Here is a 21,104-nt window from a genome sequence, read left to right as displayed (position 1 = left end):
AAACTGAGGGTGGGTTGTTCCTGTGTACACCAGTGGTTCTAATCGTTTTGCCTATAAAGACCCCATCCTTAATAAAAACATGGGTTTTCAAAGTTGCAGACTCAGATTAACGAGAACAGATATCAGAAAGCAAGAACCAGCAGGGTTCGTACAGATTCGAGTAGTGTCAGTCTGTGTTTTTCAAGGGTGGGGAAGCTGTTAATAATACACTACAATAGTTATAAATTAACCTAACAAAATACATTACTGGCCACACGCTGCATTTTAAATTAACACAATGTGTCCATATACAGTGTCTACATACAACTGCTGTTCCAACCAACCAATCAAGCTCCAAGGTATCAGCCAAAATGCCATGGTAACATATTATAAAATAAAACATGAAATGTTCTAATATTTGAATGCAGTTAAATTAAAAATGCAGTCAACAGAGACTGCATGTTTAAACCTGAAATAACTCTGGATAACATGCATGTCATAACAGAAAACTCAAGCCAAACGCTGATCTAAAATCAGCTCCATGCACTTACAGTTACAATATAGTATGGCTTATATGATGCCATCAGTGGCCAACTATTTTTGCATTGGCATTAAAAATATCCTCTTGCCTCATAGGGTTACTTTTCTTTAACCCAAGAGTGGGACACAAACACGCATCTGCAATACTATATCTACACAACACCTGTGGGTCTGTTCCCAGAATATTTACTGTAGTCTGATAAATAAAACATTGCAGTAATAAATAATAAATGAGTAATCAAACAACACCTACGGTTGTGATGGTGGTCCAGTCAAGTCATCTTTTATTATTGAACATTTATTATATATTCATTGAATATCAACACAGAACAAACCACTTTGGAACAGCATGAGGGTGATAAAATGACAAAATTTTCCATTTTGTCTGAACTTATACTGATACAGCAAGTTAAACCCGGTTTAAGAGCTTTCCCGTCACACACTGGTTTATAGAGAGAATTACAGGTCTCACTTCACCGCTGTTATTTCGTCCCTCTCTCATAATTGTGGACTTAGTGTGCAATCTGTGAAAGCAAACACCCATGAGTTACTTTAGTGTTCCCTGATAAGTAGCTGGGTGGCATGAACCTTGTGAAGGTCTCTAAACTTCAAGGAAATGTTCATGATCGTGCTAATGTCAAGTTTTCTCTTGGTAAAAACAAAATTCTTTTTTTTTTGCAGTGTCACCAAGAGGATGACTGTAAAAAGCAACCAGAGAAGCTCTGTCAAATGTAGGATTTCAAATTAACAACCACATAACACCTAAACACTATCACAGAGCAAGGCTACCTTTCCACAAAGCTCAAGCTTTTGAAAGCAATGTTACTATATTTAGAGGAGCAAGGAATGGCGTGCTAATAGGAAATCTCATCCGGAGCCGTATTACCTGAGGATGCTGAAGAACATCAGATTTTACACCAAACACCATCATGGTCATGTATAAACCCCCCAAAAGATAAACCTTAAAACCATTATCTTAACAACAACTTGGAAGGTTGAAGATGTTGTGATGCACTTACACACATAAAATGCAATATGAAACCTACTCCTTGATATAACGGAGTCACAGACAGGTTTGAACTAGATGGCAGTCCTGCCGGGAAAGCATTCTGCAGAGACCGGAGGAAATTCCCAGCTACTCTGTGAAGCCACTTTCAAGGTTTTCAGTGCAAGTGTACAGAAAAGACATTCCTAAACAAGACATCCTCAAGTCTGTATCTATAAAGTTTCAAGAAATCAGGCAGAGATGTTCATACACTAAGATTAAGAAAAACAAACAAAAAGGCAATAACATATCTAAAAACACCTGGAGATTAATCATATCTTGAAAATCAAACCAAATCCAGATCTACTGCATCTGAGCAAATCCAAGCAAAACAGTACTCTTGTGGTAAACAAGGGCTTCGATATTTGAGCCAAGGTAAGTGACAAACATACCCTTCATGTCTCCAGCATGGCCTTCTGTCACCAAACAGCTGAACATAACACTCGTCCAACATGAACTCCATAAGCAAACTGAGGAAACCTGCTCAGATCAAGTGAACAGACAGAAAACGCCATCACAGGAAGGCAATCTGAAATGGGGGTCCTTCCTTAGGATTGAATTTATTATAATTCATTTGTTTTAGAATACCACGAGATAAAAAAAATAAGGAGCCTCAAATTTTTATAAAAACCTAAATTCACCTACTCTTTATTTCTTATTCTAGCTTACAGCTACAGTGATGAAGGAAAATAAGCCGGATATTTCTGAGTCACATCATAGCTCTCTTTTCAGACCACTTCTTGGAAGTGCAACTAAACAAAGACTAATGAAGAATCCCAGAGTGAGGGGGGTGAATTTTTAATTCTGTGACCTCGTGAGAGGGATTCCCATAAAGTCCTAACATCTGGCTTACTTGCAGTAAGCCGAATTAAAGGACAGTCCAAGTAAATTTAATAATATGTTGCAAACTGTTCCCAGTCAAGTTAGTTGAGGTCAAACAAGTTAAGCTGAGTGAAGAGACAAGTAGTAGTCCGAGCAAAACGGGACATTATATCTTTCAAATTTACTTTTCAAAGTTCTCTCTCTTATAAAGCAGAATACATTCTCATTTGATCCTATTTATATAAAAAAATACAGTTAAAGAGGCTATCATATTGAATTATATTAGATGAATGACTGAAACATTTAACATCAAACCCACTTCTGTTGTGATTCCCAAAAACAAACGGTCAAATTCATCCCTTTAACAGTGTTAATGTGAAACAAAAAGTGTTATTTTTAGTTCTGAAATATACTAAAAGTCAAACAAAGACATTAAGTCAAGAGTGTGAACAAAAGTAAATCTATCTTAATCTGCTTAAGTGTACTTATCAAATCACAGAAAGCTGCAGTTTAAATAAATATATCGTTTGTTGCACTGTTTTCAAAGTGAAGAGTGGCGCTGTGCTCATGTGAGCATCTCATGATACGTTTTCAGCATCTCATAGCAGTTCGGTTCAAATTGAAGGCAAAAAAACTTAAACGGCATGTACTGTGAGTTCAACGTGCATTTGAGAACGCAACATGGACCAGTTACTCTCTAGATTTATAATTATTCATGTTTATACAACAGATCTTTCTAGTCCTCAAATCCGATTGGCTGATAAGAGTTTAATAGCAGAACTCCAACCGTTTCACCATTTATATGAAGTGAAGTGAAGTGAAGTGACATTCAGCCAAGTATGGTGACCCATACTCGGAATTCGTGCTCTGCATTTAACCCATCCAACGTGCACACACACAGCAGTGAACACACACACACACACCGTGAACACACACCCGGAGCAGTGGGCAGCCATTTATGCTGCAGCGCCCGGGGAGCAGTTGGGGGTTCGGTGCCTTGCTCAAGGGCACCTCAGTCGTGGTATTGAGGGTGGAGAGAGCGCTGGACATTCACTCCCCCCACCTACAATCCCTGCCGGTCGGAGACTCGAACCCGCAACCTTTGGATTACAAGGCCGACTCACTAACCATTAGGCCACGACTTCCCCCTCCACTTGCAGTATTTTAAAAATAATACTGTTTTTGTGTCACGGAATGCAATTTTAAGAGTTTTTAGGCAAGAATTTACGTTAGACTTCAAATTTCATGAACCCGCCAAGAGAGGCTTTACCTCAGCTAGATCTTCTGGAATTTGCCGTTGGTTCCGAAGTCTTTATATTGGTTAAACATAGATTTAATTCATTTTGGGTAAATTTCATGGTTGGTCTCAATCTATTATTTGTTTCAGAGCAAATAGCTTTGGCTGGAGGGCAAAATCTCATCACATTATATTTGTGACTTCAATTCTATATATCAGAGCACTGCCTTTGTACTTTTGACTGTGTTGCCTAGCAACTTATTACGGCTGTTGTTGTTTATTAAATATTATTATTCAATAAATAATATTTTATATAAAAGTAGCATTTAATAATAGTATTTAGCATTGGGAAACTGTGTGTGTTCGTGATGGTTGTTCCTTCCTTCGAATTAGTAACGGAGGCTTGGGCTCAGCTGTTAAACTGTCAACTTGAGATTTAAATCCCTGGTGGAAGGAAGCAGTTCCGTACAAAAGAGGGTTTTTAAAAGACATTCTGTTGTTGTTTCTTATGTATTTACACACTCGTGCCGTCAAACTGCTCTATAAACGCAAAATCACGAGTAGCCGTGAGATATGGTTGTATATTGGTATGCTGTGATTACCTAAAGCACTCTGCCTCATGCCTATGGCCAAATCACAGCCGTGTCGATATACAGCCATATCTAATGGCTACTCGTGAGCATGATATTGCTCATTTGTGCATCTGCTTTCACAGAAACGGCAGTTTTCCACCAGTGCAGTTGTATTTCAACAGTAATATTACTGTCTTATGTATGATAATAACAATAACAACATTAACGTTACATGGACAGAGACACTAACACAATTAAGGAGAGGCTGAGTCCATTTTAAAATTATGGTACAAGCTAATGTAAAGGTTTTTTTTTTTAAATCCGGTCCCTGAAATGGGTTTGGATGCCTTAACTTCCGGGAGGCAAGTCCCCGACCCCCTAGAGGGACCATGGGTCACCGCCCATAGTCTTACAAAATCCTGAGGGAAACAAGCAATCCACCAATTATTTTTTTCTTCATATCCATCCCTCACTGTCAAACACAGCAGCACCATGGTCCAGTGATTTTGATAGGCCCTTTGTGTTACTGAAGTATTAATAACAGCTGTACAAGCTTGTTGTAACAGAGTGCAATATTACATAGGTGCTTTAACAGAAACAATGCTACTTTTTGCCTCTGTCCTTGCTGAGAGCTGATCTTTGATAACATCACAAACAGGCCTTGACAACAAGATCAAGAATCCTTGATATACTACACTGTGATTGGTCAGGAATGTTTTGTTTTTTTCTGTCATTTTTTCAAAAGTTTCTCACATGCACAATACAATACACAAGATTGGTTATATTTGATCAGGAATTTAGATAAATATAAAAACCTGTTCAAAGCCTAGAAAGAGGGGAGCAGATGATGTCAGGAGAAATAAGACCCTTTATATAAAATATAAATGAAATGACAGTGAACAAAGAATATAAGACGACAATATACGTGTTCCTCTTACAGGACAGAATTTGATTGCCTTTGTTTGCGATGTTGCCAACGTTAGTAGATAAATGATTGATGAGGTAAAGTTTCCAACTCAAACAGAGCAGGGTCAGAAAGATAACAAGTCCTTGTTCATTCATGCCAAATGATCATGGAAAAACCATCGATATGACAAGGGCCTGATCTGTACCTCAAACAGTGGCTCCAGAAATGTTGTTCACCACTTAACATTAAAAGGAATGATATGTCACGTCTAAATGATATTAGTCACTTTGTCATCCTTTTTGGAGCTTATTTAAAAAAAATAATAATCATAAGCATTTCAAATGCAGACAATTTCATTTGATTGCTTGCTATTTTCATAAAATTGCGGTTGCATTTTTAACAAAAAGGTGTGGGACTAAATTTCTGGGATTGCTGGAACACACCCTCTTTTTAAACTCCTGTCTATCTATATTCCTGCTTCTAAAAGCAACAAAACAGCTGACGCTGGAAGACATTGACCTTGAATGAGCGCTAAAGTGATCTCTAGTATTTTGCTCTGCCTTATTTCACTTTGACTGCCAGCGCACTTCACCATCTATAGCAGTCAAACTGAGTTGGCCGTCCTCCCATCAGCTAATTTTAGGCAGCGGTCTCCAGTGCTCAGCCCCCGCTGTGAGTTTGAGAGAACTCTCCCTAGAGCAGCAAAAACGGGGGTGAGCATGGATCACTTTCATGTGGCATGGGCAGGTTTGGTTTTAGAGGTTGGAGACAGGTGGAGGGAAAAAAAAAAAAAAAAAAAAAAAATGTATTTTACTGTAACAGTTAACAGTTTTTAGAAGTAAAAAAGCAAACAAATCAATGTACAAATCAATGTATAATTTACAGTCAAAAACTGTAAACTGATATTCCCATGATTCACTGCATTACACTCCACATTTGATAGAATTTTATTTAAATAATCATGTTTCTTGATAGTTTGTGTCATTTATTTTACATTAGCAGGGCTCAACATTAAAGTGCCCCTATTATGGGTAATGAAAGGTTCATATTTTGGTTTTGGGAGTCCCCAACAACAGGGTGAAATGCATGCAAGGTCAAAAAACCCTTTCATTGATTTATAATATGCATTTAGTTTTACCTTACTTGCTGAAGGACTCCCAAACGATTCATTTTTCCTCTGTGTGACACTAATCTGCAGTGATTAGTCCAATTGGTCTCAGTTCCATTTCATCATGCCTGTAACACCTGATAAAGCAGCATTTGTAAGCGCAGCGCTGCTTTGTGTACAGCGTTACCGGGGAAACCGTTATTTTTACTGCTCCAAAAGTGCCACCTAGTGGCAAAGAATGAATTTGCATTTTCATTCAGACCAATGCGAATAGACCAACCTGAGTCTTCGTTGAATTATGTTTCTTCAGATACCGGCACCCATGCACAGCGTGCTATTGGCACGTTACAAAAGACCTACATTTTGTCAGGAGTTCCCTTATCATTTTGGGCGAACAATATGCTAATGTTTCATGAAAAACGATTCATTTCAATGATTCAGAGTCGACTCTCTTTTGAGAGACAACAACTTTATTCACGGTGCACTTTCAAGATTTAAAAGTTTGCAGGATGTTTTCATTCACTTAGAGCTGTGTTACACACTGCATGAAAGGTCATTTTCAAAAATCCATCATAGGGGCACTTTAAGCCTTGACATGTGCTTGTCCTTCAGACAAGTAAATCAGTCATTCACTTGTCAGAGTGAAAAAAAAACTACTTGTCAAACTTTTTTTGGTGTAAATATAATCCCTCAGTCTCATTAGTGCTCTATCAGGTCTTACTTATATCAGCATATGTGTGACATTTACCTTAATTTGATTTCTAGGACACTTTTTAAGTTTATAAGGAGCAACCTTATCAAATGTATGTGTCATCATTTACGTAACATTTTTACATTTTATCAATAAATTCAGTTGAGTTGCTGCAGAAAAATAAAACCAATTTAGCGACAACAAAAGCATGTTGCTTGAGACGGGCTTATTCTTGAAAATGCAATCTGATTCTCTGCCAGCAGGAGGCGCTGTGAGAGCGGCAGAACTAGCGGTTTCCCCGGTAATGGCTGTAATCAAAGCAGCTCCGCTCATGAACGCGACTTTATTAGATCAAATGAAAATGTCATCGAAACTTTTCTGAAGACAGTCTGTTCCCTTCAGAGATACATTCATATAAAACACCCGCGACGCGTTTTGATTTTGAAACGTGCAGTGCTCATGTTTAAACAAAGTCAAATGCCACAAATAAATCAATGTATGAGAAACAATGGTGATGTATATCGAAATATCAGAAATGGGTTTAAAAATCATATTACCGTTAATGAAAAAAAAAATATCGCGATACATAGATATTGAATTATTGTCCAGCCCTATTCCAACGCAGAGGAAACACTGAAGCTGCATCGAAAGTGTCATTTAGATGCATTTACTCCGACTGTTTAATGAAAATAAGAGGTTCCATAAATGCATTTACACAGTAAAATTGCAAAATGCATAATGTTATAAGAATAAATGTTTCACTTTTTTTAACAAGTAGCTTATTACAAAATGTTGGAAAAATGCAATGATAGGCCTACTTTTATGATATGAAACCAAATGAAACCAAACCACCAGTAGGTGGCGGCAAGTCACTGTCTTAACGACAATTTATTCAAATGGAAAATTCATTCAATAAATAAAGCAAGTGACTAGGCGTTTCTCAATGTCAAGGAAGGATCCTCGGAAGCCAGAATTTCGAGGATGCTACGTCATCGACATCCGTCGAAGGACTGTTCCAATGTCGAGGATCCTCGGAATTTCAACCAAGGACTGAGTCCTTCGTTCGAAAAATATCCCATACACAGGAAAGGATGCATAAGTGTAGCCTTCGCGCTCTTCGCGCGCTAAAATCACCCACAATCCTATGCGCGCAGCTTTGCTATCTTGCTCAAAAATTCAAAATGTCGGACGTTAGCGGAGTCGGAGCGCCAACGGGGCAATATGCGTTCAAATGTAAGTATATTTACAAATGACAAATTACTTAAAAAACATTTTTGTATTAAAAAGTATTACTACCGTATTGATATTATAAATTCTAGAAATTACGTTATTGATAGCTAACTGAACCGGACCTGTCATTTCATTTCACAATTATTAGCCGTCACCGGCATTTCTTTAGTAAATAACTAACTTAGTTAAGTTGTCCAGAGTAAAAGCGGACCGTTTCACTGACGTAATGACGCAATAACGTGCACTTGCTAGCCTGTTCCATTTACGTGTTCTCTGAATGCTTAAGAGGAGCCTCGCCTAGCCTCTGAAGGAAGTGACTTGGAAGGACCAGTCCTGCCAAGGACGTATCCTTGACATTGAGAAACACCTACTGTCTTTATGAATGGCTCTCTGAATCATTGACTCACCTGATTCCTTCAAAATGCTAAATCATTCAGTAACACCACTGTGTGTTGCTCGGAGATGCGCGACTGTTTTTCTGTGGCCTTGGTTAGAACTATTTTCATTAGCAAAAACGGTCAATAATGTGTCTATGCAAGTCAGTTAATATTAACTACTTGTTTATTGAACTTCTGTTGTATAAAATTAATGTCACATTTGCAGTCGTGCTTGTTTGTTGCTTAGCTATATCATGTTATATAGAATATTTATCTTTTTTTCTACCGCAGTATGTTTGTTTCTTTGTGTGTGCTGGTGAACCTATTCGTTTTGATTTCTCCGCGAGTCAGACAGGCTGCACGAGCCTCAACTGACACAACCTTAATACTGTCACTACATTATCCATTATCAGTCATCGTTTACACTGAAAGCAATAAAATCTGAATCGTTCTTACCAAAGTTTCCGTGCTGTCCTGGTAATTGTTTGTTATTGATGTTTTAATCAGGTTACTTGTCCGGTCAGGCAAGTAAATCTCTTTCATTTGCCCCTTCACAAAGTCCACTTGTATCGGACAAGCGTTAATGTCGAGCCCTGATTAGGGTTTTATGTCGCATCTTCTGTCGTTTAATGAATGCTTATTGCATCATTTCAGTGTTGTGTGTTACAATGGTGTTTTGTGTTTGCTTGAACGGATCTGCGCAACTTGTATATTATACTTCAGCTTGTGTAAAAGCTGCTTGTAATGAACTTTGATACTTCATGTGGCTTTCTCCTTTCTCACCTGCATTACTATGATGGTTGTAAATTATATGTTAAAGGCACAAAACAGATTTTAGTAGCAATGCACATTGTTGAATTTACTGGTTTACATTCAAATTTTCTTTACAGTAAATTACAGTTTCATACTGTAAAATATTCAGTTTGTTCAGTAAATAAACTGTGTATAGTTTTTCTGTTTTGTTTTTTTTTTACAATTTTTTTTTTTCTGGCAACTACAGTACCAAAATTATTTTTGGCCCTCCCTAGATCTTTTTTTTTTTCTATCATTAATGTAGTGCTTATAAAATGAATTCATACTTACAAGCATTTAGCAAACTAACTTTATGATTTGCATATAATGGCTATTCAAAATATTATACTACTTTGCACATTTCAGCAGCATGCACTGAGTATATAAATTGTCTGTGTACATGGAATATCTGGATGACCTACTACATTTGTCGAAATGTGCAATGCAACTAGAACTTAGGGCATGAAATGTGTCCCACAATGCCTGACCCTTTTCAGTGTGACGAATGAATCAGTAGTCACGATTTCTGCTTTTGGACTTAATGAAATTGCCAGGAGTTACACAAAATTAAATTAAAATAGCAAAACTTAGTGTTTTATTTAGAGATAATAAATGAAAACTATTTGCTAAATGTACTCCTAGTAATCAATACACTATATGAACATGCAGCATTTATTCTTTGCATGAAACACACAATAGTTGGAGTGAAGAAACAGACAGATGGATGGGTTTTTTTTTTTTACCAGACCTTAAAAGGAGATCAAGGTTTACCCAATTATTATAGCAGATTTGTTACATTACAGGCATGATTTCAAATAAAACTGTACATAAGTAAATGTCAAAGTTATTTATTTGTCTACATTTTTAATTTTGGCACTCTATCAAGGTGACATTCAAGGCATTTCCTTTGATACATTCAGGAAATAAGATGGAGCATGATAATCCTTCAACAAAAATTAACAAATTTAGTTACCATTTCAACATCCAAATTGAGAGCACCACTATATTTACAAATGTTTCCTGCATTCAAAATGTATTTCATTGTACTGTTCTCCAAAAACTCATCCATTACCACTTGTTCTTAGCCTATTGTACAAAGTACTTTAAAAAAAAAAAAATAAAAAACACTTCCTTTCCCATGGCAATGTGACAAAAATGGTTTAGCCCCTGCCTGTTGCATTGTGGGGTCAAATATTTCTACAGGGTCAGTGTAGATTTTGAACACAAGGGAAATTGTTTTACATCAGCGGTGTTTCCTGACTGGTAATTCCACAAGGATTTTAGTTGTACAACATACACAAAAAGATTTTAGAATGTTTTCAGTGATCTATTAGTGAGAAGGAATTGCGTGCTTAAGAGTAATTTTTGCACAAAATACTGATCAACAACCAAACAACTCAAGAGTCCATTCAACCTCAGCATTTATAGCAAACAAAACATAAGCAAGTGCAATTAATAATCTATAGCTCTCTATATGAAGCGTGCAGACTTTTTATAGCCAAAAAAGAAATGTTTCACTGAAAAATGCAATCTTTTAGCATAGGGTGAAGTCATTGTGCACATCAACAACTATGTAGGACAAATATAACGTAATTTAATGGAAAACTATATGAGTGGCATGGCAGGTTTTTGTCTGCACTCTGCACTGTTTTTGTTTTTTTTAAATCACTTCACTAGATTTACTTCACTGGCTAACAAATGCATTAAAGTGACCATCTGGACATAAACTAAGGCAAATAGATAGCAACAATCATAAAATTATATATTTGGGTCAGACTTGCATGTGTTTTGGTCACACTTTAAACGGTTGAGGTACTAATAATGTTTGCATCCTCTCAGCCTTGTCGGTAAACATACTGCTGTTCTTCACTAATGCAGCATCTAGTCAACAAAATTAATTACTTCCTAACAATATGAAAATATGAACTGTAGTGTACTGTATACATATGCTTTAGCTGTCTCTGTTTTAAAGCCGCATCTCATGTGTCAAAACAAACAGCACGAGGTGCCAGTTACTCACCTCTAGAGGCTACTCTCATACTGTATAATGACAGCAGACCCTCAGAAGCTCCAGCAATGGACACACCCTAGCGGTATGGATTTATGCCAATAACTGATAGTTCCAGAAAGCAACTATCGGTGCCGATTAATTGGCAAAACCGATCAATCGGTAAACTTCTAATCAAAACCAATTTCAGGTGACAATCAACTGAGTCTTTAGTGTGTACATACCTGTAGTACCGCGACTGGAGGTACGTCGAGCAGACGGCTTTGGAGACGTGACTGGCTGAGCCAAAGTCTATGACTTTCACCCGGTAGGGCTGCCGTACAGGGTCCACCAGCATGATGTTCTCAGGCTTCAGGTCTGCGTGGATCAGTCCCATGGCCTTCAACTTTTTTAGCGCCATGGCCACCTGCTGAAGAATCGGACGGATCACCTTCAGAGGTAGCGGGCTGAATTTGTTCTGCTTGAGGAAGTCATACAGGTTTTGCTCCAGCATCTCAAACACGAGGCAGGTGTGGCTGCGGTGCTGGAAACACTCGAAAGCTCGTACCAGATTATGCTCATCTGCATTCTCACTGCTGAGGCGTGCCAGGATGCCTACTTCAATCTGGCCCTGTCGTGCATATGATGGGTGATTCTTCAGGATCTTCACAGCCACAATCTCATTGGTGCCTCGTTTCCAGCATTTCACTACCTGGCCGAAAGTACCACGGCCGAGGAAGTCTAATACCTCGTAGGTGTTCTTCAAAGAGCATAGCAACTCATGCTGCACCAACTGGTAGTCTCCATCCCCGTTTCCGGAATTTCCACCTTGTTTTGCAGGCCCTCCACCAACTGCCGCTGGAACCGCAACTGGTGGGTTTCCCAAATTTGATTGCAACATTGCAGGTAACATTGACAGTTCCTCTACAATCTGCATGGCGCTCCCCAAGTTCTCCAGCTCTCCGCTCTTACGTTTCAGCCCGCATCTGTGGGAGCTGTCTCGCAAGTTAAAAACTCCACAGTCTTCCCAGTCACCCTCGTCCTCTCCTCCACCACCTTCGTCACCTTCACCCTGTCCTCCACCTCCTTCTTGACTGTCACTTCCCTCTCCCCTACCCCTTCCAACTGCCCCTGTAGCTCCACTGCTGCAACCCTTTCCTTTTTCCTGGTGCTCCGGCTCCTTATCCTGAGAGGCGACACCCCCTTTTTGCTGCTGCGCTGCTGTGGTGGTATGCTGACGTCGCACACCGCGTACAGCAGCCGTTTGCAATGGAAACTCCTGCCCGCGTTGTCTGCCGATCACAGAATCTTGTGTTTTAAACGAAGCGGTGATTTTTGACAGGTAAGCAATGCCAAGGGTTCTACCATTCAAGTAAGTCTGTGGGTAGGCCCTCTCATGGTAAACACAGTTACTGGGCTCAACTTTCAGTTTCTTTACACTACAAAAGGCACTTGTCGGAGTTTGAAAAACATGTGGTGGGTAGACCAAGACTTGTGAGGCCATACCTGTGAACACAAGAAAACCAGATACAGATCATGTTACACTTTCAACCAATAAAATTACAAATTATAAGATTTGAACATTTTCAAAGAAACTTGGACACTAAGACTAATCAGCCATTAACTTTCAAATTCTTGAAAATGTGAAATCCCTGGTCTTTATTCAATATTAACTTACAAAATGACTAATGTCTGTATCGGTGTTTTCCTAAGTTTGTTCTGTGACATCACAGGTGTCCACTAAATAAGTGCAAACAACTTGTCCTACTGCATGCATTGGCTTGCATCATCAGGCTGACATCATACTTGACCTTTGCCCCTATGCTACAGCAGCAAACAACAGGCTGCCTTGAGTAGCCAATGACAGGCCAAGATAATGACACTGCAGCAGAAGGTTGAGTTCCTCCCTCCAACAACCACCAACCCTCCTTCCATAAATGCCGTAAAGGGAAACATCTAACTGCTCACAGGTTCAGATGACCTTTTCATATTGGTTTCCATGAATCGGCGTCTCTAGGCAACGGTTATTTCAAAATGAGCATTACTGTGGGGGGGGAGAGACACCAAAGGCACAGTATCATCTGTGCTTGGATAGCTTCTCTATTTTCAATAAATATCCAATTGAGGAAGGATATTGACTTGCATGAAGTAAAGGAAACCTGTTTTTAAGTCACAAGTTGTGGTACTAATGTAATTCAATTATTTATACTTTACACTAGGGTCAAACCCACCTTTGATTTGTACACCAGAAAAAAAAAACCCTTAAGGAAAAGGAACAAGATAAGAGTGTGCTTTCTGCAAAAGGCCAACACAAGACCACAATTTTGAAAAGACGCTGCCAATTTCACATTCATTTGGCTGACATCCTGTGCAAATGTTGCAGCTTGTCCAACTCTAATTAAGGCCTGAAACGCACTTAAAAATCTCAAGAGCAACTTTTCGACAGAGTGCATACAGCCAACTGAGGTATAGGGAAAGAAGTAAGAATATATAGGGTGAGGGTATAATATGGGAAATCACAACATAATAAAAGACAGACCAGTCTAGAAACTAAAATGTATAAATATTAACCCAAACAAACCTTGCTGCTGACAAGAATCATATTACAGATGATCACTGTATGTTCTTGGTATCTAATTTACCCATTTAAAAATACAAAAATAATCACATAACACTGAACATTTGCTCTTCACTACCATATGAACACAAACATTTCAACATTAATTCACAACTAACTCTATTGCGTTAACGCTTATCATTTACTTTGAATGGAGTGACGTCGAGAGTTGCCGAACTGAATTGTGGGTCCGTCGAGTCGCATCGAGTTGGGTCCGTTGCTCGCAGCAGAAGTTGAAAACTTTTCAACTTTTTAAGCACCAATGCAGGCGTCAGCCTATCAGTTCGCCTTATGAAAATACCCTAGCACAGCCGCTAGCCAATCGTGTTCATGCAACACCAGAAAACTTATGTGATTGGCTGTTGTCACTATGATGGTCATGTCAACACCAAGCTTCAGACACGCCCTCATCAAGCATCGATGCCGATGCCCCGTGTGAATGTACAGTTACAATTTCAGGTTATTTGTTACTTGACAATCATCCTGTTCATATGTTTTACCTTTATTATAGAAAAGTACTAGAAATTGATTCTGGAAGTCTTTATGCACTATCCTTGTAAAATTACTAGCCAAATGACATGGTTAAGATTTGCTCAAATAATAAAATCAGGATATAAAGCAATCTTTAAGGAAGAAAACTGCATTGTATCTCCAAAAAAAGTAAACTGAAAGAAAAAAATAAGTACCACGGAAATACCAAACTTTTTTTTTTTTCTTTCTTTGTTTTTTCCCTTCACCAATGTGTAGAACAGAATTGTATTTTAAGCGATCTATTCTAAAATAAATCAGAATTGCACACTGTCACGAAAGTTAACACTACAGTAACCTGTGGGATTCCTCCCACAGGATGCTGAACACAAATAGCTTAGTGTTTGTCATTCAAGTAAGTAACCGGTTTCAGTCATCTACAGCGAATTAAATCACCTTAAGTTGAACCCTCTTTAAACTGCAACCTAAAGTATTTTATTGGTGTGTAAGAAACCTTCTGAAACATATGAGATAACTAGACAAGAAAAACAAACCAAAACACTACCCGTCACAAGCTAAAAGGTGTAAATAACAGTATGAAAAGTAACATCTCCAAGGTGCTAATGGCAGTGGAAAGTAAATATCACAAGCAAACCAACTAGTAAATAAATATATATAAATAAACTATAGGCCTCCAGTGTTCCTAGTGCGAAGCTGTGAAAGAAACCTTAATCAGTTGAATGTTTTTGTTTTTATTTTATTATAATTTTTTTGGATCTCCCATTTACAATTCTCTGAAACAACGCACACTTTCCTGGCACATTAGAACAATGCATTTCATAAATGAAGCTTTCTTGGCTGTAAGAGACCACATTCCCAATACTGTGTCAAACGAAAACAGTGACATAGCATTCTGTCACGCTAACCTGCTACCTCGGTAACAATCCTAAAAAAGCTATTAATTAAAAAAAATAAAAAAATGTTGTCAGTGTTGCTACTTTTAGTTAGTTATTCCTCAACACTGCAGGCCACTGCATTTAAACATGGCATGCTAATGAAAGTACTTCTGATGTGAAATTCTTCCCAAATAAACAATCTAATTTTGTCATTTCAAATTACATATTTCTTTAAAGATTGCATTTGTCATGGCAGTTACAGGGCAGATTGCATACAACATCCTTGAAACTAATACTAGCCCATAACCCTATCCTAAACCCTAAGTTAAGAACAAACTCCACAATACAGCTGATTTTATTGACAAACTCAAATCACACAGTAGTGTGTTTAGGCACCACGCAAACCATGCAATTTATATGGAGGGGGACACCCTAATGGAGCTCGATTTTTACTGAGGGGGACCCTCAAGGACCACGCGCTTAGGGCCCCCACAACTCTAAACACCCGCCTGCAAATGGTTTGGTCTTAACAGGTCTGGTGAAAAAAAAAAAAAAAGAGAACACCCATAAAGAACGTCAAGGTCTGATTATGGTCAGCATATAACATCTCATTTTTTGATGCCGTTTCAGCATGTTCAGTTGGGGAAAAAAAAATCTTGTTCCTTCTTGAGAAAAAGAGGGGGGGAAAAAAACAAGGGAGGAGGAAGAGGAAGTCCACAATCCAATTAAAAAAAAAAAAAAAAAATCTTTGGAAAAATAAGTGAAACCGCAATGTATTCAGCATGGCTGTATGACACAGAACAAAACAAATCTTTTAAACTATTTTAGTCTCAATATTTAAATTTTTTGATAGAGAATAATGGATTAAAATTAACATTATAATTTTGATGTCAGTTCATTTAATAATCATCAATAAAATAAAATTACATTTCAATACTCCGTTAAATCACTGTACTGTAATCTCACTCTCTAGTGTCTAATATGTTCACTGAAAATGGCACAATTTTCCAAGATGCCTGGCCTTACACACCCTTACCACAGTAAAACCTTGGAAATTTGTGGGAAAACCCCATGAATCGCAGCCAATCAGAAGAGTGTATGGACGAGCTCTCTCTGTAAGTGCACTGCATTCTTGCAATCTGCAGCAAAAACGACTGTCTACATAATAAATGTTGAATTTGTGTGAAATTCAGCACACTGTTTACGACCATCCCCAATCCTGTCACATTTCACAAGAAACAAGAGCTAATACAGTTGCATTCACACAGCATTTTGTTGGATTTATTTAATATTGCACTCATAATCGTGATAAAACCTTGCCTTGTAATTTGTGACTTTTTTTTATTTGTAAAGTAAGTGTTTGAATGGAACCTTAAAAGATTAATGGCAAACATTAAATTACCTAAACACTAAAAAATAAATAATTGACCGACCAGAAAATAATCAATAAAATGTGTGTGATTAATTGTTAGATTAATAAATCGATTAATTGTTAGATTAATCGACTAACCTGAAAAAACAGATTAATCAATTATGAAATAATTGTTAGCTGCAGCACTAATTTAATCATTACACATTATCAAACATTATTTTTAACATGATTAAAAATGCATACAGTATTCAGATACCATCTTTGCCATGGAATAAACTGTTATCCATTGTCGTTTCCATGCATTTTAGCTATTAATGTCATGCACATTAAAACATGTTCACTGATCAAACTGTAATTAAACCTTTTTTTAACATTACACAACACAATAATCAGTACCTGAGATTATTAGAGGCACTGGACACATGGTTTGTATGTTCTTAAAGGGACAATTCACTTCAAAAATGAAAATTCAGTCATCATTTACTCTCCCTCAAGTAGTTCAAAACCTGTACGAATGTCTTTGTTCTGCTGAACACAAAGCAAGATATTCTGAAGAATGTTCTAAAAATAGAATCCTCTGTTGCTCATCACATATCACTGTAATGGCTAGTTAGGACAAAGACTCTGATTAACAATCTTGTGTCGCGCTCACGTCTAGTTAGCACACCGTGCAACCAATCACTAGTTCTTCATTTAAAAATAAACTTCGCAAAATTTCCACCCATACAGTCCGTTTCCAAGCACTTGCTAAACAATAAAGTAAATGGTTACAACTTAACATTTAACTTGCTTAAATAATGCAGAATTTTCTATCAGAGCTGAGGGTGTGCTGAGGAACATCCTGCTAGTGGAACCAGTCAGGTACCAGGGGAGGGCCAATGGCCTGACAAACAGAGTCTTTGAAAAGACTGTGGATCATGTTCACGAGACAGCTGCAGTGTGGCACGTGAGCGTGTTTATCTCACATAAATGAGGCTGCACCTAAAAGCGACTGACAATTAAGACAAATGTGATGAATGTGTTATAAGACAGATATAAACCACACTGGTTGAATATTTACCTCAGTCTAGAAGTGAGTGATACATAATACTGTCAAAGCAGGATATTAAATATGCTTGATAGATAATATCATGAATGTTTTGGTATTAAACATCATAACTTTAGGTCACAATTACAGTTTTCTCACTTCTAACTAGCTCCTTATTGGCATGCATATTACTAGCATATTAGCTATAGTATCTATAAAGCACATATTAATGCCTTATTCTTTAACCATACTTTAGATCCCTTAACCACACCCCATACCTAAACTCACCGCCTACCTCACTAACCATTACTAAGCAGCAAATTAGGAGGCACAAACGGTCCCCAAACTAAAATATGACCAAATGTATATATCTCCAGTAGCGCTGTCAAATGATTAATCGTGATTAATCGCATCCAAAATAAAAGTTTTTGTTCACATAATATGTGTGTGTACTGTGTATATTTATTATGTATATATAAACACACACACACACACACACACACACACACGTATGCATATAATTAAGAAAAATATGTTGTTTATTAAATAATTTTGTTTAATATAAATTGTATGCATGCAAATATATACATGTAAATATTTTCAAAATATATACTGCATGTGTGTGTATTTATACATAATATAATACACACACACACACACACCGACAGACATATATATTATGCAAACAAATATTGTATTTTGCATGCAATTAATCGCGTTTAATTGTTAGACAGCACTAATCTCAGGATATGTAAAATTGTCATTTACTTTATGTTGGTTTTTTGGGGGAGGGGGGGTAATCACTAAGTTTTTTTTATTTTTTTTATTACCTTTATCCTCTACTAGTTAGTAAATATTATTTTGATCATCTTCCAGGTGAAAAACCTACATCCAATTGGTTAACAGTAATCGCATACCTCTCCTCTACAAGCTTCATGATTTGTTAGAATTTATGTCTGTAGTATACAATGTTTACCATAAAATTCAATATGTATCTGTTCAAATCCCCAGCCCCAAGTGAAGAGACAATAACGGTCTCTTCAATCATTGCATGGGCAAAAACAGTTGAAACATTCTTTGAAATTCAGAGGAAAGTAGATTTGGAATAATATGAACTATATGAACTGACAAAAGGAAGCAACTCTGTTAACACCATGTTTGTGTTACTTTATGGTGGGAGGGGCTGGATCTCATATCAGGGGTCAAAAATCAAGGCAATAAGTGATCTGAACCGAATGCATGCACAAGAACGCAAGGCCATAAAGCAAGATTATTATTAAAAACAACATGTTTCCCTATACGTCAAACAATACAGTACAAGCAGGGTTATAGTCAAACAACAACAACAAAACATACATTTCTGAGCCACCTCTTAAAATGTAAATTCCATGGAGTCACGTACTGTAGTCAGGTCTACTTTGGTCGCAAGCCTCACCACAGTGAGTAACACAGGCCGGAGCGGGCCGTTGGTGTGGACATGCACTCAGCAGAACTCAAATGGCAGCCAGGCTATCGTGTGACTCCTCTATTGAACATCCCCCGCCACTAAATGAGCTCATTCTTTAGAAAAAGCAAAGCCCTGCTGGTGAAAACACCCTTACCCACCACACAACAAGGAACATAAAACACTCCGTCTGTCTCCAAAACTAGCAGATTACAAAAACTCAGACATTCAGCCCTAAAATAAAAATGGTCATCATTTATTCATCGTCATACCGCTTTAAACCAATATTACTTCCATTCTTCTGTGTGCGAGAGTGATTTATGAAGAATATCCTGTCCACATATGCATGAGTGCTTAACCTGTCAAGCACCATATTTTAAGTTATTATTCACTGATAAGTGCTGTTAAAAAGATCATTTCATTTTTACACCTGTATAGCTTTTATCTTTTGCAAAACAAGATATTTTTTAGAAATTGTTCAGTGAAAGTCAACTGATTAACAACATTCTTCAAAATATCTCCATTTGTGTTTCATAGAAGAAAATGACACAAGTTTATAATAATATTTTGGGGCTGAAACATCAATCTGTAACTGGATCACCAAGAGAGTTTGTTAATCTTGTGAACGGTTTACAGTACAATATAGCGAAATTGAATTGACTACTATTCGTAATTTTGTATCTTAACATCCCCAGGTCTTCATGTCCATTGAAGCGCTATTGAAAAGAAGGCCAAGTCATTCTTCAAATAAGCAATGTTTGTGTTCCACAGAGGAGAGTTGACATGAATTACATAAGTTCCCTCAATTTGTGGTGAACTATTTCTTTAATCCCTACTGCCAATATAATGATAAATTATTGTGTTTACATTTTATTTCAAGACAAACAGCCCTTACTTTAATCAGAGAGATCTGGCAAAGCACTGCGGGTAATGTTAACACCCCACATGATTTCTTTTCTCATGCATAGTAAACGAGTCTATTTTTATTTAACACTTGACCTATTCCACTGCAGATGCATGCTGCCTCAAAACAACCTCAATTAGCACTTTTATAAACAGCATCCCAATGCACTCTGCTGAGGACAAGCTTATCAGCTATCTTTTCTCATTACTTGTTCTTTTTTTTCATATTTAACATTACATCCTACGTAACCCACTTTTTCCTTCCTCTAAACTCTTGATCTGGCCAACAGCTAAGAAATATTTAGGTAGTTAAAGACTAAAGGTTTCTTTGTCTTAAAAATGCTGGTTAAAAACTTTGATTACATAACAGCTGTGTTGAACTAACATTATTAATGCTTTAATACAATTTGAACTGCTTCAAAATGACAAGCAACTGATTATGCACATGCCTACCTATTTATGCAACGCATCTATCTTTTTTTACTGGTTACATACCAAAGTTAGGCTGTATCTGTCAAATCCTAGAAACAGCTGTCTACCTACACAGGATGCACGAACGAGATCCAGAAATAAATAAAAACATACGCATTGTCATAGATCATATTTGCACTTTGCAACGCGTCTTTGATGCCCAAAACAAGTCTATGTAACGTTAGGTAGCTCACTAGGATTTGACACACAGCCGATGTGATCATCCGTTTCAGTTAACGATCAAAAGTAAAACAAAATCTCTCCGATTAAAAAGTCTCACCTTTCACACGGACTAACAGTAGATATAATCCAGGTCTTCTCCGATCATTTTACACACTTTGACTGAACTCACGGCATGTAGATGTGCGTGTCTCATACTGCTGCCATCTTGTCCTGAGTCCAAAGCACCATCACCCACATTTTACACCTCAAATATCTCAACAACACACGCGCTCCGCGACACAGAACCGAGTCCGGGGCTTTGCAGTGAAGCTGGGGCTCTGCTTTTGGTGGTATGGGTGGTTGAGCCCATGTTGTGTGCGGGGAAGAGCAGCACTGACAGTCGATACCATGTCCCTGAACACTCACTCACTCACTCTCTCTCAGCTGCGCGAGGAAT

At 37.7% G+C, this 21,104-nt stretch overlaps 1 protein-coding gene across 7 annotated transcripts in view; it reads right to left on the bottom strand.

The window, feature by feature from the left end:
- The window catches only part of LOC306843064 (homeodomain-interacting protein kinase 3-like), a 58,423-nt gene extending 37,319 nt beyond the window's left edge, over window positions 1-21,104 (bottom strand). For 4 of the 7 annotated variants that reach the window (XM_079374303.1, XM_079374306.1, XM_079374305.1 and 1 more), the window contains exons 1-2: window positions 20,766-21,104; window positions 11,533-12,793 (exon numbers count right to left, since the gene is read on the bottom strand). In XM_079374303.1, the coding sequence (XP_079230429.1) occupies window positions 11,533-12,791 (1,259 nt within the window). In that variant the 5' untranslated portion in view covers window positions 12,792-12,793; window positions 20,766-21,104. The remainder of the gene's footprint in view (window positions 1-11,532; window positions 12,794-20,765) is intronic. The other 3 variants (XM_079374304.1, XM_079374307.1, XM_079374309.1) reach the window with 1 other exon arrangement.

This window comes from Barbus barbus, assembly GCF_936440315.1.
Source record: "Barbus barbus genome assembly, chromosome: 23".
Lineage (NCBI taxonomy): Eukaryota > Metazoa > Chordata > Actinopteri > Cypriniformes > Cyprinidae > Barbus > Barbus barbus.
Note: the sequence above shows the minus strand (reverse complement) of the source record. Positions and strands in the feature narration are given on the sequence as shown.